General features: G+C 38.4%; 1 protein-coding gene across 5 annotated transcripts in view; it reads left to right on the top strand.

Moving 5' to 3' along the window:
* The window catches only part of nectin1b (nectin cell adhesion molecule 1b), a 234,898-nt gene that overhangs the window by 85,876 nt on the left and 121,154 nt on the right, over window positions 1-27,868 (top strand). Inside the window, exon 6 of one of the 5 annotated variants that reach the window (XM_059506089.1) lies at window positions 8,123-11,047. The exons of the other annotated variants lie outside the window; for them this stretch is intronic. Coding sequence (XP_059362072.1) covers window positions 8,123-8,628 — 506 coding nt within the window. The 3' untranslated portion in view covers window positions 8,629-11,047. Of the gene's footprint in view, window positions 1-8,122; window positions 11,048-27,868 lie in introns of those variants that run through there. 5 annotated transcript variants of the gene reach the window in all.

The raw sequence follows: 27,868 nt of genomic DNA, 5'->3' as shown, positions 1-27,868 counted from the left end.
GAACTCTTGTTTAACAGCATATTGACTGTTCAGCTGACAATACATCATTCCAAAAAAAAAAAAAAAAACTCCATATATCAGTTTTGGGAAGTTTTGAGAGAGAGTTTTGAAAATTACATGTTATCTCGAGCCTTTATACAGTGTGTATAACTGTAAAGACTGTAAGTCTATCACTCACAGTAAAATAATAATAATAATAATACATAGAATAATAGTGTATTCAAGGATACAGGAAAGTATGATATTATTTGTTTCTTGATTGTTACACCAAATTACATTTTCAGAAATGATTTGTTCTAGGATTATTTGAGGTATTTCTAAACCTAGATATAAGCAACAGTAATACAGATGCTTGCCTCATTTCTTTCCTCATATAATCTTGCTTCCTCCTCTCTTCTCTCCTGACATCAGCTGCTTCTGACAGCCAGATGAAGATGACATGTTTGCATTTGACAAACCGTACAGCTTATCTGCTAAAATGATTATTAATTTGGTCTTGATTTGGTCAAAATCTCATGCATATCAGCTTAGAAATAGCAAGCCATGCCTTCATTGTGTTCTGCAAGAGCCACGCATGTTCCGTTATGATTCTCAGTCATTCTGATTATCTGTCAGGAAGAGAAATTGTTTGATACGAGGATGTCGCGACCAAATGAGATTAGACCAGCGCTTCGGTAGGATGTCTAAAAATCCAACCCCGTTCTCTGGAGAAAATCTCTTGTGAGCTGCGGATGCCAGCACGAGTTCAGGTCAGAGCCATGAATGTCATCATCTCTTCATGTCAACAGTTTTCCGGCATGTTATCACACAGCGCAGACTCACGTTTAAAGGTTGAAATTTTTACAGTGACATTCAAAGGGGTAGTTCATGCAAAACAATTTAATTAAATGAAAATCTGTAAGCATTTACTAACTCACGTGATTTCAAAGCAATATGACAAAGCAATTTTTTTTATTAATAAATAAATAAAATCATTACAATAAACGTTAACTGGAAAAAATAAATAAATAAATAAATAAGTGCATGACTGTCATTGTGACAAACTGAGGGACAAGTCAAAATCGTTTTCTGAGGTAATTGGCAGCATATCACAAAACTTTTCAACAGAGCTTAACTTTTATTGAACCCGGGATATTCCTTTAGGTCATATTTGGCTAAAGTGCAAAGCCTTGTAAGGAAGAAAGGAAAGGAATGGTAGCATGCTTGTAAGAGGATGGAGGAAAAGTGCAAAAGAAGGAGCCTTTTGTGTGGTGTTCTGGAGAGAAAGTTTGCTTGTTGAGTTTAGCCCGCTGATGAGGATTTATCCTTTGTGGCAGCATTACATTTCCATGACTTCACAACCGTGGGCAAATCCAGTCAGGAGAGTAACAAGCAATTTCTGTCTCCCCCTCTCTTTCTCTCACACTCGCTCTCTCACTGTCTCTCACTTGATTTACTGAGTAAACACATCCTCCTCCATCACCGGCCCTCCCTAACTCTCTTTTTTATGTCATTCTATTTTTCCTATTCTCCCTCTTTTTTTTTTTTTTTTTGGCTCATTCACTATATTCTGCTCACATCTCTTGCTGCACGATTTCCCTGTCTTTATATTTGCTTTCATCTAGTCTCCCTGCCTCAGTTGGACATTTATTCTGTTGTGTAGAAATGAATATTGCTGATGGAGGTTAGGAATATGAATAGACTCCTGCACTGTGATGCTGCTTGTATATACACGCTAAAACACATCAAACAGCTGCAAAGCTTTAGCCAACCATCACCTCAAATTTGAACAATTTCTAAATTTCAAAATTAACCACAAAAATAGTATGAGTTTAATAGCAATTCATTATTGCAGTGTATTAACATATTCCATCAATAAAATTCCATACCTGAGATCTGGGTAAAGAGAGAGAGAGAAAAAAAAAGCATGTGTATGTTTGAATAATAATATCATGTCTTGCAATATCCAACACTTTCAAATATAAACTGTTAAATTATTATTAGATTAATAGCAACTGATTAGTGCAGTTTATTAACCGTCCTAGTATTCCATGAATAAAATTCCATATTCAAACTCTGACTAAACATAGAGAGAAAATACCATTTTAGTCAAAAAAAAAAAAAAAAATCAATTCTTTTTTTTACATTGGGTTTAGCAACAGCACATTTCTTTTTAAAGTTCCAAAAAAGAAGAAAAAAAAGACTCCAAGCCATTAGTTAGTTCCATCACATGAGGCAAGATCACACACTTCAATTTTCTCCCAGACAGCATAATGCATTGGTATGGTGTGAAGATACAGGACAGTGAGGGAAATGAATGTGATGGGCCACTGAGGATACCTCAATTATGAGTTCAGGGAAAGTTTTGTTTGTGACTAATAATAACTAGACTTGTACATTTTTACATTCTCTCTACAAAATGTAAGTGAAAGTCATTGTGAGGGCGTTTCTGTGTGGTTTCGAAAGGTGTTTGACTGTTAATGTAGTTACTGTAGTGTTGGTTGATTAATTAATAGTAATTTGAACATCACTCTTAAATTATGATCAAAAACATGGAGGTGTCTGAGCGAGAAAGTGCTCCCTAGTTAGTAGACAACAACAGTATTTCATACCCCTGAACTCCCCCGGAGTCTTTCTCTCACACACATACTATAACATAAACAGCCGCACATTCGCACAATGCTGTTTGCTTCACACACGTCTTCCATCTGGTGAAAGCTAAATTCAGAAGTGTCGTCAATCTCACATAAGACGAGCAGAGCAGCTCATCAGCTCATTTAGATTTATGACAGTGATGGCAGCCGCCTGCCTGACTGAAATTTAGTTTTACTTATCTGTTTTATTCAGTGTATTTATAGATTGGGTTTTATGAATACATGTTCTTTATGAAGTAGCTGTCAAGCGTCTGTTAAAGCCAGTGTCTTTATTAGCGTGGAAGCTTAGTGTTTGTTTATGTGTTTTAATTTACATGTTATCTCCACATTTCTCAGCGAACATATGTTGGACCGTGTTTTTCCGCTAGTAATTGTCACAACCAATTATACACATTCACTAAGACATGCTGGTAAGGGAAAATGAATGTAAATAAATGTAAACGCTAGCTAGAGATGCAATTCAAAGCCAGCTAATGATTAGCCAAACAGAAAATCATTTGGAAGTCTGCAACGCCGCACGTCACACATTATAAATCCATGCGTATGATTGAATTTAGGTTTTTCATGGTTCTTCGACCAGTTAATCTCAACAGGGCCCTGTTTGTCCACCGCAACTCAAGGTTACAGCAGTATCTGCATATTCCCAGAGGCTTGTTAATAGGTGGTTTCTTTTGTCAGCTTTAATGGTATCAGGGCAGTTGGAGACACACTGCGAGTGAGGTTTTATCTATCTTCTGGCAGGTGATGTTTAAATTTCAACTTCGAAAAATTGACACCTAAGCCTGGGTTTGTGGTCCAGGGTCACATATATTTATTTTAAAACACACATACTGCCTATCCTTGACAACTAATTTATTTGAACTGAACTATGAAGCTCAGTGCTAATACCGTTAGCATTTAACTAGCAAGCTCTAGCTAAAAAAAATATAAATAAGAAAACAAAAACAGCTATCATTTATTACCTCAGGAACTACGTCTTCCACATACATTTTGTGTGGGCCTGTTGTTAATCACACAAGACTAATAATTCATCTAATAAATCATATTACCACAACACTAATAATTCAGCAGTCTCTGGCTGCTTTTCTTCATCAGATGGCAGGGAAACAGAGCGAGGTGACAGACACGTAGCGTGGTTGCGAGAGGGGCGATGGGGGAGCTCAGACTTCAGTGCCATGTCGCCGACGGAGTTTATCAATTAGAGTGATGGAGCCAGAGCTGAGGAGATACTGACAGAAAGGTGCACTGAAGGAAAAGAGGAATGCATTAGAAGAAGGAGACTGGTCCTTTCAACTCCTCCAGTCCTGTGGATTTCTCTCCCTCAGTATAATGAAGGCCCCAGTTCGTCTAATCCCATTAAAGGCCAGATTAATACTTGAGAGCTGATAGCTGAGAGAGTGGTCGCACCACCAGTGGCAAAACCACAGTGTGGACACTCTCTGACTAAACCTAGAAAAGAAAGAGCAGCAGAAGGAGAAGCAGAGAGTGGGAGGTAGAGTATACATAAATGGTTTCCTGTGGTTGAATGGCTTTTGCCATGGATTGTCACAGTAATTAAATTTGAGAGAAAGACTTCAGAAGTCAAATTGTTCTCTTGACCCCCCAATATGAGAAATGGCATCCTGTTAGTCTTAACATTTGCTATTAAAATTAATGAGATGTGTTTGAGAATTTGAAATAATGGTTTAATAGAGTTAAAACAGGACATTAAATCGTTTAAAAGCCCATTATATTATTAGACCTTTTTTTAACCAGGAAAGAAACACTGAGATTAAAAATATATTTTACAGGAGTGTCCTGACAGAGATAAGTGGTCAATTAAGCAATGCACAAAAGTTTATAAATGAAATGCAACAGAAAATATGTGAAGGCCCTTTCATAACCGCCTATCTATCTATCTATCTATCTATCTATCTATCTATCTATCTATCTATCTATCTATCTATCTACCTACCTACCTACCTACCTACCTACCTACCTACCTATCTATCTATCTATCTATCTATCTATCTATCTATCTATCTATCTATCATCTATTTAGTTCATGTTTGTGCAGAAGTACTGTGGTGGTAACTATCTTCCACACTCTAGGGGGCAATAGAGTTTAAAATAGCCATGTCTAATCCGTGAGCTAATGTGTTGATATACCGTTAGCTATAAACATTTCAAGAGTTTACTGATATTTGAATTTCTTACCAGGGCTCTCTTCTCCTATCATGACAGTAGTTCACATTTGAAAAAGAAAACTGACCATAGAAGCTGAATATTTATGCTTAAACTCACTTTAGAATCATTTGCAGCAGAAAAATTGGTCTAGAAACAATTTTTACAGAAGCTGCTAGTACACAATCACAGAAACTGCTAGTACACAATCATGGCAAGTAACACATGAAATTAAAAATACAATTATCTAAGTAGAACAACTAAAATAGCAGTTTCCTATAAAATGTATTTCAAAAGTTTTTATTTATTTATTTATTTAATTTTTATTTTTTTACGAATTAATATAATAATAATAATAATAATAATAATTATTATTATTATTATTATTAAGCATTTATTTAATTTTTTTTTTACAGAGTATACTGGTTCTAGTATTGTGTTATGAATTGTACAAAATGTAGCAATATGTTAATGTGAGCTTGCTAGAAAAGTTTTTATTTGTGCACGTTGTGTATCCTCTGAAAGTATGCTATGCTTTTCCCCTTCCCTATTAGCATTTAACTTTATATTCCTAGATTAAAGGACAAGATGGATTAAAGCCCTAGAGGTTTTTGCCTTTTATGACCGTAATCCTTCACAAGCTGTCTGAGGATGTCAATGAGACATATCTGACCATCACCGCATGTGTGGTGGGTACCAGATGGTGCTCTGCCAGGTCTAGAATGGAAGCTCATTAAAGAGCTGGAATATGTCAAATGCAGCTCAGTCTGACCGGCTTATTACTTCCTATATTCAATAAGTCACTGTCGCATAAGGCAGTCAGAAACCTCCACAAAGCAGTAGCTGACCTTTTTAACCGGCATATTCTATTAGCACATGTAAATGGCATTGACTTCAGACTGGAAATATGACGCAGGATGTCTATCGTCTACTGTCTTGTTGTCAGAAGTTGTGTTGTGCTGCTAACTACGCACAACTGTGGTGTAAACACAATGTGTGAAAGGCAAATTTGTAGGCAGTTTGAAGAAGCTCATAGAAGACTGTTGGATGTCTTTTGTTTCTTAAGCCCCTTTCACTCTGCGCATTGGACCCAGAAAATTGCCAGAACATTGCAAACGCAATGCAAACACGTCCCGGGATTGATTCCAGTATTGATCCCGGGTTGGGGACCTAGTAACATTGCCGGGTTCAGTCCCAGAATGAGCGATGTGTGAACAAAAGCCAGAACTAATGCCGTGTCGTAGTGATGACGCACCTTATCGTGCGACTCTTTTACCAGGTGTTTTGAAGGCATATCTGACCATCTTGTTGCTTTGTCTCATTGTAACTGATTTTAGAGAACCCTTTGGTTATGTTTTATATTTGAGTGCTGGTAGATTTTTGCACTGACCTGTTGTAGTGCTTGTTGCTTATGTTTACAAGGAGTGCCGCACAAAGAAAAGCCTTGAGAAACTGCATGTAAGCTGTTAATCCAGTTATTGTGAATGATCCAATGCTGAAAAAAGTTGCATGTCTTGCTTTTGTGTATGTGTGTGTGAATTACTTCTTCAAATCTAATTACTGTTTGCAAATCTCAGTGCTGTGGGTACTAAGAAATGGTTTACTGACTTTTTGCATGGGCTTATTACAAGCTGTGTCAGATGCTTTCTGTTGGATGTATGTCTTTTGTGTGCTTTGAAAACAAAAACATAAGCAGTATGCCAGCAGCTGTAACCATGTACAGTAGCCTTGCAGGGGATTCTTGTTCCAGCATGTCTGTAAAATCCACATAACTCATTAGAAAGAATTTATGAAGTTTTGAAAGCGGTAGTGCCTGTTTTGCCTTTCACCTGCAGCATTAGGGTCTGTTATCTGTTATTTAATTCATTGAGTAAGAACAAATAAATGTATTTCATGAATGGTTTAAGAGAATAAAAGGTTGCAGGTTGCAGGTTGCAATATATATATATATTCCATATAAGTCAACAAGGTCAAGAGCTTCACATACAAGACACCTTTACTTAAGTTGAATTGTGAATATTGAAATTGCTCAGATTTAAAGAGTTGTCTGGTCTATTTTTATAAGTGTATTGGTGCTGATTGTTACTTTTAACACAAGCTTTACCTCCAGTCAGATTAAAGTGCTGCAGTGAATTACTTTAAATGATCAAGGGCGTCTAGGCTGAAGAGTTTATGCTACGTCAGACAATGCTTTGAATCAATTGATTTCAATAAGGGTTATGCATCACAAGGACATATCAGACAAAAACACAAACTATTCAGAAAGTAAAGCATCCGAAAGTTTTACCGCGACACCTGTTAATATTCAACCCATTCTCATTCCCAAGGATGCAAAAACTAAAGCATGGTTAAGTGCCTTTAGCATCACTATTAGTATGCTGAAGGTATACCTCAGTTGCTCTATTGAACTAGGAATTCCATTGAAAAACCTTTTATGTCAATACTCAATTTATAATAATTTAATTATAATTAGGTCTTCATGATATATGTTGAATCTGTCTTAATCTGTTGAATAAGGCAAGCAATTGAAAGCAGTGGAGTTCCAAGTTCATCGATATATTGACACCTATGGGTAGGGATTTCCAACCCTGCTCCTGGAGAGCTGCCATCCTACAAATTTCAGATTCATTCCTGCTCCAACACACCTTCCTGTAATTATCAACTAACCACTTTGATTAGCTGGTTTGGGTGTGTTTGGGCTTGGAGCTGCAGGATGGTGGATCTTTGGGAGCAGATTTGAAGGAGACCTTTGGCCTTGTTCTATCTTTACAGTGAAGCACAAGGTCCTTCAGTTCTTGGTGCCTTAGGAGTGAGAATGGGTTGTACTATTAGGTTCATTTGGTCAATCCAACTCAATCTTTTAATTAATACCTTTCACGATTCAAATTGTGCCTTATATAATTTTGTACCCAAAGCTAAAGCAACATGGTACAACCAATATGCAGAAAACTATATGTTAGGTGGGTATTAGAAACTGGTCCCAGTGTACACTAAATGAAAACATCATGCCCTCGCTCTAGTTTACAGGCACCCTAAATTTCTTTGCTTATAAAATGGTTAGATTGCTTGTTCTTGTGTACCTTACATAAAATGCATGATGATACTAAACATTCAGCTCTTGCTTTTCTGTGTTAAGCTGTCATAATGGATTGGTTTTGTGGGAGTGGGTGGTTGTGGGTATGGGGCGGGGGCTTCTTCCTATATTCCCTTTTCTTTCTCCTCCCCTATGTTCCTTTCCTCATCAAAAATGATCACCTGCACAATGCACCTCCTTCCCACCAGAGCACTGACACACTCTCCCCTTCCATCTGTGTTTTCCTACCCAGAATTCCCTAACTCCCTGCCTTTTGATGGCCGTGAGATCCCAGTGGAGGAGCATAGTTCCGGTGCTGTCATTGGCGGTGCAGTTGGTGGGGTGGCATTGCTGGTGGCTGCCATCGCACTGCTTGTTTTCTTCCTGCGGCGGCGTCAGCGCACCTTTAAGGGCGACTACAGCACCAAAAAGCACGTGTTTGGGAATGGATACAGCAAGGCCAGCGGCATGCCCGCTCATCCACCGATGACCAAGAACCTGCAGTACCCTGACGACTCGGACGATGAAAAGAAACCGGCACAAATCAGCGGGCCCGGCGGTTTCGAGGGCGGCGATCGGGATTTCGATGGCAACTCAGAGGATCTGAAGAGACCCTATTTCACCGTAGACGAAGGAGAAAGTCGTGATTACGACGAACGGACTCTCGCCTTCCAGTACGACCCTGAGCCCGAGATAGCCGATGACATGGTCTCCCAGACCGACGGCTCTGTTATTTCAAAGAAAGAGTGGTATGTGTAGAGTGGCATGCAACGTCAAAAAAAAAGAAAAAAAAAAAGATCAACAACCTTTTGTCCTCTCTTGCATCCGACCACACCCATCCACCTCCATCACTAGAACCCTCCCTCAATGTGTTTATCCCTATTTGCACATCCCACCCCTGCCCCAGTAACCTCCGCCCTCATCAGATTCCATCGAAATAAACAGCTGTAGAAAAATAGCTTGCAGCATCAACACATCAACATCATTACACATCCACGCGCTTTTAGATGAACCTGCTACAACAGCAAGAGGTTTTCTCACAGACTGATGCCAACCAACATCCAGTAAGGCTGGACAGGCAGGTTGCTTGAAAATATTACAGTGTATTATCCTTTTTGTCTCATTTTGTTGTTATTATAAATGTATTAAATGTATAAAAAGAGACTGTAACTGTTTTGAAAAGGGGTATATTGCTGATCTTGTTGTGAAAGTCTTACACTGGATGTATGATTATTTTTTTTTATTGTTTGTTTGAATTGTTTTTATCTCATTAGCATATCACCATTTTTCACTTTTACGTGAATCATATGTTTTGTTTGTTTTTATATAGTCTTTTTAAATGGAGTGTTGATTACCAGAAAATGTGGAACTAAACAGTAGAATAATTATTCCCACCCACCGTGTCATTACGAGGTCGAAGGTTGCATTAGCACTATTGTGTTTAATGGAAACATCATAATCCTGTGGTTCTTGTTACAAACGCCGCTCCCAGCTCCCTGAATGGAGATCCAGGGGTCCGAGAATGTGGCATGGCCTGGAAGTGTAAAATCCAATGAAACAAAAAAAAAGCATGTGGGTTCTGACTGCTCTCCAAAAACAGTATTTATTTTAAGACCCTGCTCTGCTGAGAGCTGAAGAACATATCTGCAGTGTTAGTCATATGCACACTGCAGTCAAGCATGCAGAACGGGGCCTAGACAAATATACTGTGCCCACCTAACCGTCCCTCATTCTCCATGCCAGTCTTAGTCATTCTCCATCCACAGATCCACCACGGATGTGCCATCATGTTATCATAGCGATGCTTTCTAAAATCCATTTCCTCTGAAACTCTTAAGACGCAAAAGGATAATCCTGTATAATGTGGTGTTGTTATAAAGACAGGGTGTTTGTTATTTAGAATTGGTGATGTGGAGTGGTCAAAATGTTTTCAAGATCTTGTAAATATGAGCAGGTTCAATGGTAATGTTTAGTTCCACAGGAGATTACGACACGGGCGTGTAGCGCTTGTGTCAACCACCATATAAAGCCTTTTGATGGAAGTAGTTTTTCCAAAAGTAGTTAAAAGCACAGAAATTAAATTACGGAAAAGTTTTGAGCCAAAGCTAAATCAGAGGTAAATATGGCAGCAACTAGGCATCACATACAGGCTTGTTATGTACTGCTCGGCCTCTGAAACCACAGGATCTGCGACAAAGCCTGGATTCCTTTTCAAATCCTTCCTGATCCTCTATAAGGAGCAGATCTGTTGGCTACAAGTATAAGTTAGTATATATTTAAATAAATAAAACAGACATTCATCAAAGTCCTGACATAGCTGTTCAACTACAAAATGTACAATATTTCAAGGCCTTTTTCAATGCATGTGTGTCTTTTTAAATTGCTCTTTGTTTGGTTCAGCTTTTATCACCCTTTTTACATCAGGATTTGGTGTTTGCAAATGGGTGGGCAGTTTTCCACTAAATTATTTTACTTCCAGAGACAAATAACCTCCCTAACTGTATCCATATCTATTTCTAGACTCAAAAAATGCTTTAGTAGAATTTATCATGGCTTGTCCATGAAATATTTAATTCCCGTGCCTGCCTTAAACAAGGCTCTTTACAAGTCGAGAGATTAGGATGCTGAACCGCTGTAATCACACAGACAATCTAGGCGGAACTCCAGATGAAAGCCACTTACTGTAGGTTGCTCATCCATGAGCAGGCCCTCATGGAATCTGGGGGAATTTTTTTTTTTTTTTTTTTGCATTAGAAAATCTGCAGAAGAGACTTAAAAAATTATAACATGCATTAATGCTAGTAAATTAAGCCATTATTAAAAGAACCCACATAATAAACAAACTGGAACTTGCAGCCGCAGATTCCTTGTGGTCCGTCCCATGAGGAAAATCGTAGTATGTCTACACCTTAGCTACAAATGAATAAAAACCTTGATGGCAGACCTTATGCACATCTTGATTTGACCTAAAACGGACCACATAATGAATAAATGTTCATTTGTTGCTTAGCAAACCTTGTATTTTAGCTTAGTAAAGTCAGTGTGCAAAGTTATACAAATCGCAGTGCCTATGACGTGTGAGATGTAAGGTTTTTTTTTTTTGTTGTTTTTTTTTTAGATCTGAATCATGTACATATTATTTCTGAGTTATTGTATGCCATCACTGTACATATTATTTTTTTTTACAATATTTGCATGATAAACAAATTAATCTACACAAGTTGGTCAGTTTGATGGAAAGCGTATCACCTGGACTTCAAGTATTAATAAAGCTGTATTTTTATCAAGTTTTTTAAACCCTCATGAATACAAATATTCTCTCTCTGCTTCATATGATGACAAAATACAAAAGCTGGTCTGTCAGCACTTTGTTAACCAACTCGCAACTGGAAATCTGCTACACAATCATGGCTATGATTAAAGAGACTGACACCACTTTAGCTAAAGCACAAGTTTTGTTCCAGAAGTTTAATTAGTTGTTAATGTTATATGTAATTGTGTATTGATTTCATTTCTCTTTCTCTTTCATTCTTTTCATTGACCCTGGTGCTCCCAGGGTTTTGTTAATTAAAGGGTTCTTGTTTTTTTATTTTATTTTATTTTTTTTTACGTTTTCTCAAGCTAAGCACAAGTTACCCATTTACCAAATGGCTATTATGGCTTTAAATGTCAAATAAGAGAATTCAAGTGACTATAATTAATTTGCATGACCCATACCAGTTTCTTCTTTTTTCATACAGTAGTCTGTCTGCTGGGTCAGTTGATGTTGACGCTTCTAGCAACATTAAATAGCCTGCATAAGCGCATGAGCATGCTAAGTAAATAATATTTTATCTTTTTTTTTTATTATTATAATTATTTTATTTTTATTTTTTTATATTGCTCTACAGACAATTTTTTTTTTTTTTTTTTGTATTATTTCTTTTATATATCCTCGGTTTTAGATAGTTATCAATGATTCATTCCTGTCTCATGTCTTTCTAACTGCCCACTTCAAAGCCTGACATTCCACTGTAAATAATGTATGTACTTTGGAAACTAGAGTTGAGTTTACTATATGTTAGGGGGACAGAAACAGAGGAGTTCAAGTCTGGACGTTAAATAAAAAGCTGAACTAGAAAACAAATTAGACAGCTCATTTGACTGGAGATGTATAGCTCATTGCCATAAATCTACTTCGACATGGACTTGGGTAGATAGGTTTTGATATGTTAATGGATTATGTATAGAGATGTGGGATTGATGCATTACAGTGATTTTGTACATAACTGCAACAAAACAAACAAACAACAAAAAAAAAAACATAAAGAAAGATCTTGTCTTCATGCAGCCATGTGAATGTATGTCTGCTGAGGTCGGTAATGATATGAAAAATATATATATTGTTCACATGTGTTGACCCAGTGAAGTAAACTGTATTTGCTTTAAAACATTAAATGATTTAAATGTTCAAAGATGTGTTGTCTTAGTTCACTTAATATAAATTATGTTTTTATTTGATATCTTCTATTACAATTATGCCACCCCTATTTTAGTGCCACACACACACATACACACACTTCTTACATAAAAAATAATATATTTAATATTACAACAAATATATTTTGTAACAATATATTCAAAATAATTATATTATGACTTTTTTCTGTAAATCTGAGATTGTCTAAATGCTTGTTTATACAAATGTTAGCATACAATAATAATTATACATTTTTATTTGATTTTATTATAAAGACGAGTCTTCACATTTTGGTGTTCATGCATAATTTTATAAATACAGAAAGCATATTAAATGCAAGCAAAGTGTATATGTATCAAACATAAATTGTATTATATTTTAAATGGTATACAAACTGTCACACCGAATGACCTACTTAGTATTATATGTATTTTTAAATAACATACATAACATGTATTTCAACAAGTCACAACAAGCCAAGTTGTAGTGAGCGATGCTGCACTGTAAACAATACACACTGTAAACAATAAACCATAAATAAATACAAAAACAATAGGGGTTATTGGTCCGAGATAACATAGTTTACACAGAGTGTAAATATAGAAGACCAGTCATACAATCCTCATTAACAGTGACATTAAAACACATTTTAGGCTTAATATTAAAAAAATGTGCATTGTGCAAAAGTAGTAGCCTGCTCCAAATAAAGTTTAATTATAAGTAAATCCAGAGCAATATGTCAGTAAATACTTTCATATATTTAATAGAAATATACTTGGTATTAAATACATTTATTTTAAATATTTAACTTTTTATTAGCGCACAGTTAAAGGATCAAAATCAATATGGCAAAAAGTCCTACTATGCGATTTGTGAACTGAATTTGGTGGTGGTGGTCCAGCAATATCAGTTCTGACCAGTCTAAATATATATATATTTTTTTTTTTTTTTTGCTTTTGTTGCTGTAGATTTTGTCAGTATGTCATTATTGTAAGTTTTAAGGTCTATTCAAACATCCTATATAAGAATACCAACGAGCAAGCATGAGATCACGCTGCATAAACTTGTACTCGAATTAGTTTCAGGAAGTTAAATGGCTTGTAACTCTTGAATTTGACATGGCTTTTTAAAAGCTTTTGTCTGTGAACAAGAGAACTGTAACTATGAGCTCCAAATCCCAATAGTGCTAACAGCTGGATGTGGCCTCCCCAGTGTGCAAAGCGATAGTTCTCTTGAGCAATGCTAATTATTAATTTCTGCACTTAGAAATCACAGTAAAAAATGTAATAAAAATTAGAGAACAAAATTTTTTCCCATTCAATGCGAAAAAGTGATACAACGTGCATGGTCTATTTTCACAGCGAGGGCAATTACTTTTCCGTCATCCAGCCCTTGATCAGCTGAACCAACCCTGAAAAGCAATCGCAGATGGGAATGAGAGAGTGCAGACTTGCTTGCCAGGGTTCCTGGAGAGCAGCTGCCTCTGTCCGTCTCCTCAAAGCTCTCTTTGTAGCCCCATGGGCCTTTGAAAGCATATTCCCTCGTGATAAGCCTAAATGATACGGAATCAGCCTCATTCCCTCCAGAGCGAACTTCCATGCTGTGTCACTCAGCAGTGCAGGGAAAGGGAATCTGGCTACATGAGACATATTAGGATTGTAAATTTGATATGAAATATTGTGCTTAAAGGAACAGTTCACCCAAAAATTATGTTATTCCATAGTTTTGGCTTGTTGTTCACTGCACAGCATAGTCATTATACAAATATTAAATGTAATATGTCAGGATAATATTAATGACAGGTCAATAAAGACATTTGCATGGTTTAATGTTCAAACAACAAGTGTTTTACCGTATCTCTATTATAATTTCATTAAAACATCTCGGTTACGTATGTAACCCTCGTTCCCTGAATGAAGGAACAGAGACATCACGTCGGATGACCAGTCTACTTCGAGTGTAAACTAAATGAGCCAGTGCACATCCAGCTGCCACTGAACACAGCGTGAGTATAAGTAGGCAGCAGTTGCAGCGCATATTCAGGTTTTTGCCGAGGAGCCAAGCCGATGACCCGACCTCTCAGTGGTGGTACAGAAGCTACTGTATGGTGACGGGATGATCGACGAATTGAGATCCTTACCAAAGGGCTACAGATACTGCCCCTTCCAGTGTCCTTTGGAAGCCTTTGGAAGACAATTTAAATGCTGCCATGGCACTATCCACTAGTAAGACTGAATAACACTGATAAAATATGCCCGTACCACTTGGGAAAGGAACGTTACCCCCGAAGGAGGTTTCGGAAGCACTTACACATGAACAACTGTTTAGGTGCACATGGAAGACTTACTTGACTTAGGTCTCTACTCTATTGGGGCCTCATTATTACCTAGGAGTTAGCTGGCCCAAACTCTAGGCACGAATCGCAGAACAAGAATGCATGCAGGTCCCTTACGCCTCTTGTTGTAGGCCTGGTTCAAGACACCCAGGTCCAAAATCGGTCGTATCCCATCGCCTTTCTAGGGTAAAATGAAGTAGGGGCTGTAAAACCCCATCTCCATATCGGCTGGAGGGACCAGCTCTATTGCATCCCTTGCCAGTAGGACTGTGATCTTCACACAAGATAGGAGCATCAGCTGCCTTCAATGCTGCTCACTACTGGTGCGAAAGATGGATGAGTGTGGTCCAGTGTTGGTCCGTCTGCGACTCTCCATGCACTCGTGGGACCCAGAGACAGAGAAAATCACTCTCCTATTGAGATTTTTGGAAACCAGATTCTCCATCCAGCCCTCCTCCGGGTAAAGGAGAGGTGCATCCTTCTCTTTCTTGGTCACCCGTCCCGAGGCCTCATGCTCTTCTGCTCACCACCAGGTTGCCTACTCCCAGCTTCACGGCTTGAGGCTGCTGCGGATATGGCACTGAAACAGTAGTGGATGCAGGGGGCCACCCAAGGCAATGAGAAGGCTGGGGAGCTGCAGCCAGCAGACGGGTGTAGACAGTCTACCCCTGTGCAGCCGAGAACTGCTGGGTCATGTTTTCGGTTGTGTTGCCGTAAAAAGACTGTCTAGGACACAGGGACCTTAAGGAACCAATCTTTTGTCGGCATCCCTTATTTGTACTAATAATTGTACAAATTATTGTATTAAAGTTATTGTACAAATGATCAAACTATCAATAACTACTAGCCAAATACTGTACAACTTCGCATAGCAAGACCCTACAGAGTGTCAGGTTAATTTAGGGTAAATCTACAATCCTCTTATCTATGGAGTAGTTTCTTATGTTTATGCAATGTTTGTTGCTATAAAACGGCTGTATGTTTTTGAGTAAATCTGTGGGAAATGCATGTATAATGTCCAAAATGATGGTAACAAAATTGGGTTTAAAGTTTAAATCAAAAACAGCTCTTTTAATATTTTGTTAGACATCATGAGACTGATATTCAACTGATGCCTTAGCACATCACTGACCATTTGATGAAAAATTGTACCCTATTTTGGAAGGTGTCAAATATATGCATCAGTGCTACAGAGGCATTTCTCCACTAAAGACAAGAAGACTGGCTTCTGCTTAGACTCACAGACTTTACTATACGCTACTATACTCTACTACTATAATATATGGGGGCAGCTGTGGCCTAATGGTCTTAGAGCTGGACCTGTAACCCAAGGGTCGCAGGTTTAAGTCACAGTGCTGGCAGGAGTTGTAGGTGGGTAGGAGTGAATGAACAGCGCTCTCTTCCACCCTCAATACCCATGGCTCAAGTGCCCTTGAGCAAGGCACTGAACCCCCAGTTGTTCCCCGGGTGCTGGATATAGCTGCCCACTGCTCCAAGTGTGTGTTCACGGTGTGTTCACTTCTCACTGCTGTGTGTGTGCACTTGGATGGGTTAAATGCAGAGCACCAGTTCCGAGTATGAGTAACCATACTTGGCAAATCTCACAACTTTTTTTCACTTTCATACTTTTTTAATGTTATACATTAATCCAGATCAGCATAAATGAAAAGTAGTTAAACAAATATTTCCATTAATTAATTAATTAATTAATTTACTTACTTAGTTATTTATTTACTTTAAAAAAAGTTCCCAATTTATATTGTGTCCCTAATACCTGTGTACTTACATACTAACTAAATGTGTACGTAGTATGTCAAGTCAAGTTAAGTCAAGTCACCTTTATTTATATAGCGCTTTAAACAAAATACATTGCGTCAAAGCAACTGAACAACATTCATTAGGAACACAGTGTGTCAATAATGCAAAATGACAGTTAAAGGCAGTTCATCGTTGAATTCAGTGATGTCATCTCTGTTCAGTTAAATAGTGTCTGTGCGTTTATTTGCAATCAAGTCAACAATATCGCTGTAGATGAAGTGACCCCAACTAAGCAAGCCAGAGGCAACAGCGGCAAGGAACCGAAACTCCATCGGTGACAGAATGGAGAAAAAAACCTTGGGAGAAACCAGGCTCAGTTGGGGTGCCAGTTCTCCTCTGACCAGACGAAACTAGTAGTTCAATTCTAGGCTGCAGCAAAGTCAGATTGTGCAGAAGAATCATCTGTTTCCTGTGGTCTTGTCCTGGTGGTCCTCTGAGACATGGTCTTTACAGGGGATCTGTATCTGGGGCTCTAGTTGTCTTGGTCTCCGCTGTCTTTCAGGGATGTAGATGTCCTTTCTAGGTGCTGATCCACAATCTGGTCTGGATACGTACTGGATCCGGGTGACTGCAGTGACCCTCTGATCTGGATACAGACTGGATCTGGTGGCTACGGTGTCCTCGGAATAAAAGAGAAACAGACAAATATTAGCGTAGATGCCATTCTTCTAATGATTTAGCAAGTACATAGGGTGTTATGGGAAGTGTTCCCGGTTCCGGTTTACCTAATTAATGAAGCCTAAAAATCCTTTAACGGATTTGGATATTAAAAGCATATTAGTATGTTATGTGTAAGCCAGGTTAAAGAGATGGGTCTTTAATCTAGATTTAAACTGCAAGAGTGTGTCTGCCTCCCAAACAATGTTAGGTAGGTTATTCCAGAGTTTAGGCGCCAAATAGGAAAAGGATCTGCCGCCCGCAGTTGATTTTGATATTCTAGGTATTATCAAATTGCCTGAGTTTTGAGAACGTAGCCGACGTAGAGGATTATAATGTAAAAGGAGCTCATTCAAATACTGAGGTGCTAAACCATTCAGGGCTTTATAAGTAATAAGCAATATTTTAAAATCTATACGATGTTTGATAGGGAGCCAGTGCAGTGTTGACAGGACCGGGCTAATATGGTCATACTTCCTGGTTCTAGTAAGAACTCTTGCTGCTGCATTTTGGACTAGCTGTAGTTTGTTTACTAAGTGTGCAGAACAACCACCCAATAAAGCATTACAATAATCTAACCTTGAGGTCATAAATGCATGGATTAACATTTCTGCATTTGACATTGAGAGCATAGGCCGTAATTAAGATATATTTTTGAGATGGAAAAATGCAGTTTTACAAATGCTAGAAACGTGGCTTTCTAAGGAAAGATTGCGATCAAATAGCACACCTAGGTTCCTAACTAATGACGAAAAATTTACAGAGCAACCATCAAGTCTTAGACAGTGTTCTAGGTTATTACAAGCAGAGTTTTTAGGTCCTATAATTAACACCTCTGTTTTTTTCAGAATTTAGCAGTAAGAAATTACTTGTCATCCAGTTTTTTATATCGACTATCCATTCCATTAGTTTTTTCAAATTGGTGTGTTTCACCGAGCCGCAAAGAAATATAGAGCTGAGTATCATCAGCATAACAGTGAAAGCTAACACCATGTTTCCTGATGATATCTCCCAAGGGTAACATATAAAGCATGAAGAGTAGCGGCCCTAGTACTGAGCCTTGAGGTACTCCATACTGCACTTGTGATCGATATGATACATCTTCATTCACTGCTACGAACTGATGGCGGTCATATAAGTACGATTTAAACCATGCTAATGCACTTCCATTAATGCCAACAAAGTGTTCAAGTCTATGCAAAAGAATGTTGTGGTCAATTGTGTCAAACGCAGCACTAAGATCCAATAAAACTAATAGAGAGATACACCCATGATCAGATGATAAGAGCAGATCATTTGTAACTCTAAGGAGAGCAGTCTCAGTACTATGATACGGTCTAAATCCTGACCGGAAATCCTCACATATACCATTTTTCTCTAAGAAGGATTATAATTGTGAGGGAACCACCTTTTCTATTATCTTGGACAGAAAAGGGAGATACGAGATTGGTCTATAATTAACTAGTTCTTTGGGGTCAAGTTGTGGTTTTTTGATGAGAGGCTTAATAACAGCCAGTTTGAAGGTTTTGGGGATATATCCTAATGACAATGAGGAATTAATAATAGTCAGAAGAGGATCTATGACTTCTGGAAGCACCTCTTTTAGGAGCTTAGATGGTATAGGGTCTAACATACATGTTGTTGGTTTAGATGATTTAAAAAGTTTATACAATTCTTCCTCTCCTATAGTAGAGAATGAGTGGAACTTTACCTCAGGGGGGTCTACAGTGCACTGTCTGATGCGATACTGTAGCTGACGGCTTAATGGTTGCAATTTTATCTCTAATAGTATCGATTTTAAAAGTAAAGTACTTCATAAAGTCATTACTGCTGTGGTGTTGGGAAATGTAAACATTTGTTGAGGCTTTATTTTTCGTTAATTTAGCCACTGTATTGAATAAATACCTGGGGTTATGTTTGTTTTCTTCTAAAAGAGAAGAAAAGTAATCGGATCTTGCAGTTTTTAATGCTTTTCTGTAGGATAGGTTACTTTCCCACCAAGCAATACGAAATACCTCTAGTTTTGTTTTCCTCCAGCTGCACTCCATTTTTCGGGCTGCTCTCTTTAGGGTGCGAGTATGCTCATTATACCATGGTGTCAAACTGTTTTCCTTAACCTTCCTTAAGCGTAAAGGAGCAACTGTATTTAAAGTGCTAGAAAAGAGAGAGTCCATAGTTTTCTGTTACATCATCAAGTTGTTCTGAGGTTTTGGATATGTTAAGGAATTTGGATACATCAGGAAGATAACTTAAAAAGCAGTCTTTTGTGGTAGAAGTGATGGTTCTTCCATACTTGTAACAAGAAGTAGAATTTAAAATTTTGGCTATATGAAGTTTGCACAAAACTAAATAATGATCAGAGATATCATCACTTGGCTGCATAATTTCAACACTATCAACATCAATTCCATGTGACAGTGTTAAATCTAGAGTATGATTTCGAAAATGAGTAGGTCCTGAAACGTGTTGTCTAACCCCAATAGAGTTCTGATTGTCTAGAAATGCTGATCCCAATGCATCTTTTTCATTATCAACATGGATATTAAAATCACCAACTATTAAAAAAACGAGTTATACTTGAAGCCTGCCCTCTGAAAAATCCTGAAAACGTTATAAATTGAAGCAACACCTCCCCCTTTGCCTTTTAGACGCGGCTCATGTTTATAACAGTAATCTTGGGGGGTGGACTCATTTAAAATAATGTAATCATCAGGTTTTAGCCAGGTTTCTGTCAAACAGAGCACATCTATATTATGATCAGTGATCATATTATTTATAAAAAGTGTTTTCGTAGAAAGGGATCTGATATTCAATAAGCCAAACTTTATCATTTGTTTATCCATATTGCATCTGTTTTTTATTTGTTGAACCTCAATTAAATTGTTAATCTTAACTTGGTTTGGACGTTTTTTGTATTTTCTAGTTCGGGGAACAGACACAGTCTCTATAGTGTGATATCTAGGTGAAAGAGTCTCTATGTGCTGAGAATTAGCTGACCTCTGTGACGTGAGGCAGCTAGCAGATGGTCGGTTTAGCCAGTCTGTCTGTTTCCTGACCTGGGCCCCATATAGTCAAGTATAAACACTAAGACTATTTGCCATATTTCTAGAGAGAAGAGTGGCGCCACCCCAGGAGGGATGAAGACCATCTCTTTACAACAGGTCAGGTCTGCCCCAAAAGCTCATCCAATTGTCTATGAAACCTATGTTACTCTGTGGGCACCACTTAGACATCCAGCCATTGAGTGATGACAATCTGCTATGCATCTCGTCACCACGGTGAGCAGGGAGGGCACCAGAGCATATTACAGTGTCTGACATCGTGCTTGCAAGTTCACACACCTCTTTAATGTTATTTTTAGTGATCTCCGACTGGCGAAGTCGAACATCATTAGCGCCGGCATGAATAACAATCTTACTGAATTTACATTTAGCATTAGCCAGCACTTTTAAATTTGCCAAGATGTCAGGCGCTCTGGCTCCCGGTAAACATTTGACTATGGTGGCTGGTGTCTCTATGTTCACGTTCCGTACAATAGAATCACCAATAACTAGAGCACTTTCATCAGGTTTCTCAGTGGGTGCATCACTGAGTGGGGAGAACCTGTTTAATGTTTTGATCGGAACAGAAGAGCAGTGTTTTGACCCACGACTACGTTGCCTCACTGTCACCCAGTTGCCCTGCTGCTGGGGCTCTGTTGCCGGAACCGAACAATGTACAGGAATCCCTGAGCTAGACGCATCCAAAGCCGTATCTAGAGCCATAACATTCTTACTGTCCTCAATTAAAGTTTGGATGCGTGTCTCTAATTCTGAAATCTTCTCTGTCAGCCTTACTATTTCCCTGCATTTATCACATGTGAATCCCTCATTTGCGACAGAGATAGATAAAGTGTACATGTGGCAAGAGGTGCAAATAACAATAGCAGGAGAAGCCATTACTCACCGTGCTTGATGAAATATTCTTACTGCGGTTGTTTGATGAACTTGTGAAAAACTGGAGCGAGAGAGAGGAGAGGAGAGGAGAAAAGAAAACAGCGATAGGTTCGAATGAAAATGCTAATGACAAGCTAACGAGTGCTAATTAATCTGATAAGATTGATCGATAATATCAGAAATATGGTGTGAATTAAGTTATATTTTATCACTATAAAAAACAGAGAGTGATAGTAAGATAAAGATTCTAGAGAAAAAAATAAATAAATAAAAACAGCTACACGGAGCTACAATTAGCTACAGAAGGCCAACAGGAAGTAGAGAAAACACTGTATGTAACCACAGTGTAAGTGCACGTTGATACATAGTATCTACAGATGTATAATTTCTGTAACTGCACACATGTAACAACCATTTGGGTGGTTTTTGTTAGTACAAATGAGTAATATTTGAGTAATGAACAATTGAGTAATACATTTGTCAAACAAGACAAAATCTACATGCACAGATTATTTTAATGTGAGATATAAACTCTGAGATTCACTTACAGTCCTTAAACATCAGATTAACATCAGTTAATGCAAGAGAAAGACAGTAATTTATATGAATTTTGTTTATCATGTGATGACACAATGATATTGCTGTAGAAATGTTTCTCCAACCCTCTCTCAGACTCACAAATATGATGTTTGCACCAGCACTAAAATGGTTTACAATAGATTCCTGCAAATCATAGTCTTTTTTCATATACAGAAGTTTAAACAAATACTGTATTTTCTATTACTCACTCAGTTTTAATTTGAATATTATAACTATGAAGAAAATGCTTTTATCCTTCATGAAATGAGAAAGCGAATAATACAGAAAACATGAATATGAACCAGGTTATTCAATATAAACTAAAAGCACTCTTTGGAAACACATCAGAACAGTTACTCTACATGTTTTTATAATTTGTTGTATTCCCCAAGGATTTCCAATAAAATGTCAATCAGAGACCATATTCATAAAAAAAAAAAAAAAAAAAACCTTCAGATATATGTAGCACATGTATCACTTGCAGAAAATTACATTTATTAAGTTAGAATTAATGTATCCTAAGTACATATAAGCTGTCTCCTTTAGAGTCAGGAACATATTTTATTAGCAGTGCCTGCTAAGATGAATAATATCACTATTAATATATGTTTAGAGTTCAGCAGAGATTGTTAAAATAACCCAAAACCATCAGTTTTAAACAATGATGCAACAAATAATCCATCTATTTTCTCAGCAATCTAATTTTTTTTAATGTATTTATGCAAATAACCCTGCACTAAACACTAGAATCACATAGCAATGCTCTGGCAACCACCTGAAACACCCTAGCAACAACCCACAATACCCTAGCAATGTCCTGAAAACCACACGCAACACCCTTGCATCCGCTTATAAATGCCACATAGCAAACATCCTCGCAACCACCCACAATACTCTTGCAACTCTATTGTAACATCCCGGCAACCACCCACTACACCCTACAGCAACAGTAAAGCAACATGCTGACAACCACCAGCTACTCCCTTGCAATGACATACCAATGCCTTATAAACTACCAAACAAAATGCCAACATATGCATGTCAATGATGTGGCAACCACCGACAACACCCTAGAAACCATATGTAAATGCCCTGGCAATAACATAAAACAACCTAGCAACCACTTAGAAATATCCTCCCAGCCACCCCTTTCAACAAAGCAATTGCATTTCAACTGGAAACAAAAGCCACCCACAACCCCCTGCTAACCACCATAACACCCACATATGAATACCCAGGCAACAACAACCTAGCAACCACATACCAATGCCCTGTCAACCACCCGAAAAAAATAAAATAAAAAAACGTACAACTGCATGACAATACTGTAGCAACCACCTGCAACACCTTATAAATGCCATAGAACACCAAAAAAAAATAAAAAAAATAAATAATAATAATAATAATAATAATAATATATATATATATATATATATATATATATATATATATGCCCTGGGAACAACTTAAAGCAAGCTAGCCACACCCTAACTAGAGCATATTAATGTGCTGGAAACTATATTGCAATGCCCTGGCAAAAACATAGCAACACCATGGGAACCACCAACACCCTGCCCTGCCAATCACCCTAACACCCACAAGTAATCTGGCTAACAGACACCTATAGCAACCACATAGCAACATCCTTTCCTCCACCAGCTACACCCTAGCAACAGGAAAGAATAACCCTGGCAATGACCCACAACACCCTAGCAACCAGATACTAACTGTCAACTACCTGCAACACCTTAGAACCCTAGAAACATGCTGGCAACCAACAACCACCTTGTCCTGCCAATTACTATAACACCCATATATAAATATGGTGTCCCCTAGTGATCAATCCTTGGGCCGGTGTTATTCTCTCTATATTTACTTCCTCTGGCCACTATCTTTAAAAAATATGGTGTCTCCTTTCATTTATATGCTGACAACACCAACTTTACCTTCCCCTGCAATGCAATAATGATTCTTCTCTTCAGCCACTGTTATGCCTGGTTCAGATTACACGATTTTAGCCCGATTTTGCCACGATCCGTTTGACTTAGAGTGTCGTGGGAATTCGTATACGACAACGGGCGTCGGGACGCAAGATTCGATCGTTTCATATCGTATAGTGTGTCATAGCGGGCGACAGCCTACGTTGCGTCTGCGATGCTTCACGACACCACAACAAAAAGACTAGCATGTTTAATTTTTTTTCGGTCCTCCACGACGGGTTCTATCACGTGTGACATTGACCAATAGGAGCACAGACGCATTTCCATTCACAGCTTTCAAAAATGCCCAAACGAAATAGAGACGATGGTGTTGCTAAGTGGAATTATGAAATGGAGGAAAGGTTCGTGGAGCTGTGGCAACAGTACTCCTGCCTGTATGATGTTTCATCGAGAGATTACCATGACAGAATTAAAAAAGAAAAATGCTGGCGAAAAATAGCAGAAGTACTTCAGCAACCCGGTGAGTAACTGACTGGAATTAGCATTAAGCTAACTAATCATTCATTAAATTGTACTTTGCTATAGAGAAACTTGTTTGTGTGAGTGTGATTATGTATGTGTGTTACGAGTGAGAATGCGTGAGTGTGTGTGAATGAGCGAGAGTGTGTGAATGAGCGAGTGTGTGTGTGAATGAGTGAGCGAGAGTGTTTGTGTGTGTGTGTGAGCGAGCGAGCGAGAGTGTGTGAATGAGCGAGTGTGTGTGTGAATGAGTGAGCGAGAGTGTTTGTGTGTGTGTGTGAGCGAGCGAGCGAGAGTGTGTGTTAATGAGCGAGCGAGTGTGTGAATGAGCGAGTGTGTGTGTGAATGAGTGAGCGAGAGTGTATGTGTGTGAATGAGCGAGTGTGTGTGTGAATGAGTGAGCGAGAGTGTTTGTGTGTGTGTGTGTGTGTGTGTGTGTGTGGGTGTGTGTGTGAGCGAGCGAGCGTGTGTGAATGAGCGAGCGAGTGTGTGAATGAGCGAGCGTGTGTGTGAATGAGTGAGCGAGAGTGTGTGTGTGTGTGAATGAGCGAGTGTGTGTGTGAATGAGTGAGCGAGAGTGTTTGTGTGTGTGTGTGTGTGTGTGTGGGTGTGTGTGTGAGCGAGCGAGCGTGTGTGAATGAGCGAGCGAGTGTGTGAATGAGCGAGCGTGTGTGTGAATGAGTGAGCGAGAGTGTGTGTGTGTGTGAATGAGCGAGTGTGTGTGTGAATGAGTGAGCGAGAGTGTTTGTGTGTGTGTGTGTGTGTGTGAATGAGCGAGCGAGAGTGAGTGTGTGTGTGTGTGTGTGAGTGAGTTTATGTATGTGTATTATGTGAGTGAGTTTAAGTGTGTGTGTGTATGCATGTACATAGACTAGATTTTACATGTGCTAGATTAGTAATCTGATTTCTTTCCTACAGCCGGTGAGGTCCAAATAAAAGCTGCTTCCCTCCGAACACAGTATGGGAAAGTCCTCCGGTTAAAACCAAGTGGCAGCGGTGACAAAGAATTAACTTCCAGACAGAAGTGGATTTTAAAAAATCTCCAGTTTCTACAACCTTTTGTTGTCCAACGTATGTCTCAGTCTACACTGAATGTAAGTTTTGGCTAAAGGTTGTTACAGTACTTTCCAACTTTGACATACAATTTGTGAGCTTTCTATACAAACATGTATTGTGCCATTACTTTTTATGCCTGATATTTTTTTTTCAAAATGTAAAAAAAAATGTATCATAGTTGGATGACTTGGAACAGAGCATCACAGATGAGGGTGGTGAAGATCAGGAGACAGAGGAGGATGTGTCTGAGTCATCCACCTCCCACCTCACATCTGGACCATCAACTTCACAAACCTCACTTGAAGCCTCATCATCCTACCAGCATCATCAGGTTTCAATCACTAATCCTAAAAGAGCACATAAGCCCAAACAAAAGTTACGGGAAAAATCATTTGATGAAGTTGAAATGGAGAAAGTAACTATTTTAAAAAAATTATCTGAAACACTGGTAGATGCTGGAAAGGATGTTGATCAAACATTTGCCAAACAGGTAGTGACTGAGATTAAGCTGATTAAAGACCCACTGACCAAAATGAGACTGCGTCGCAACATCCTTATGATGTTGTATGATGCGCATGAAAATGAGGCCAGATTAGCTTTACACCCAGACACCCAGCGAGTGTTATGCCCCCAAACACTTGGCAGGGACACACCAATTTTAACCAACTCTACCAAAATGCACCCAGTCATGTACCCCCTGTAACACCTCCAGTGAGCTATCTCAGGGCAGTAGAAGAGGCATATGACCAGGACATAAATGGGGTGTAAGTATTGATTGGTAAGTAAGTGATGGTGCAGTCACATTGTATCTTAAAAGCTTTTTTTTTCTTCTTTTTTTTGTGACACTTTGAAAGTGGTTAATGTTTAATCTGTTCTGTAATATTTGCACATTTTAAAAGGATTCATTTTTGTGAGTAATTGTCCCTTTGTTAAAAATGTAAGACGTTTGAAATGAGTCAAGACAAGTCTTATTTGATTTCAATAAAAAAATCTACTAAAGAAAATGCATCTTGTGTATTTTTTTGAACGTATTTCATATTAATTTTAACCATTACAAATTCAAAAATGTTTAATGACACATATAATTAAGCCTTTAAAGGGTTAGTGTTATGTAAATATTAGTATAATATACAACCAAAACAAAGGTTGAAAACTTTAGTAAAATGTTAAGGGTTAGTTCACCCAAAAATGTGATTCTGTCATTAATTACTCACCCTCATCTCGTTCCAGACCCACAAGCCCCTTTGTCATCTTTGGAACACAAATTAAGATATTCAAAAATATAAAGTTTGGAACAACATGAGGGAGAGTAATTAATGGAAGTCACATTCACATTTTAATCACAAAATGGTTAATATGAAAAGATTTAATCAGTTGGTGTCCATGTTTAAATCATATTTTCCTGCCAGGAAACAGATCCAGCTGGTGAATGAAAATATGCTTTTAAACTGTCTCTCTGATTTTTGGCGACGGTTGTGGCATTCCGTGCACTGCTTGCTTTCACAGAGGGGAGTTCTCCATCCCTTCTCCATGCTCCAGGAACCATGTTGTGATTGGCATCTTCCACATCTGCAAAGGTTGAAGGCAGGTACACATCAGATGCCTTCTTCCTCAGGAAGTTGTGCACACAGAGTGCAGCCAGTGTAACTGTTGTTACTTTCTCAGGCTCCAGTGCAATGTTGGAAAGAAAGACACGGAGTCTATTGGCTAAAATTCCAAATGCGTTTTCTACTGTACGCCTTGCCCTTGATAGCCTGTAGTTAAATATTCGCTGCCCATGGTCCAGATTTCGGAAAGGGTATGGCTTCATCAGATCGATTCGGAGAGGGAAAGCTTCATCACCAACAAATGCATAGGGTGAAGATATGTTGCTCCCTGGTAGTGGCTCTGGGGGTGGGACATTTAGCAGATGTCTGTCCATGGCAGCTCGGAGGTCTGACTGGCCAAATATTCCTCCATCTGACACTCTTCCTTGTACGCCAACATTGGCATAAATAAATTTGTAATCTGCGTCGACTACTGCCATGAGTACAACTGAAAATCTAGACTTGTACTTGTGATATGTACTTCCAGAGTTTGCAGGTGGTTGGATATAGATGTGCTTTCCATCTATAGCTCCTAAGCAATTAGGAAACTGCCATTTGGTTTCAAATCCCATAGCCACCTCTCTCCACTCTGCCTCTGTTGTAGGAGTCTGAAAAAAATAAACACCATATATAATTAATACATGTAATGTTCTCTCATTTTTACAGAGGTTATACTTAATAAAAAAGTCCACTTATTATATATCAAAAACATATCCATAACTCTGGTTAAAACGCTTCGTTTTGGGAATTATTCAGTAAAGGCTTCTCTTTGTGTAAACCCACTGTCTTGAAATGTACGTCTGTTATTTACATCAAATTACTTACCTTTAAATGATCCTCCTGTAAGACGCCATACAAGGCTTGACAAGTCTCCATTACTATCTCACTGATAGTACTACGGCCGATCCGGTACTGGAAGCTTAGAGATCTAAACGTCTCTCCTGTGGAAGGAAGCATGTATAAGGTTTATAATGTATCATGGCCTGGATTTACAGACACAGCAAGATTAAGCACAAATTAGGCATTAAATGAGATGGAGCATTTAAGTAGCTTTTATAAACTTTCCTTAAAAACATTATCTTTATCTTAAAAAATGTCACTGACATATTTTAAGA

Source organism: Carassius carassius, chromosome 23 (assembly GCF_963082965.1).
Source record: "Carassius carassius chromosome 23, fCarCar2.1, whole genome shotgun sequence".
Lineage (NCBI taxonomy): Eukaryota > Metazoa > Chordata > Actinopteri > Cypriniformes > Cyprinidae > Carassius > Carassius carassius.
This window is presented reverse-complemented; position numbering and strand designations above follow the sequence as displayed.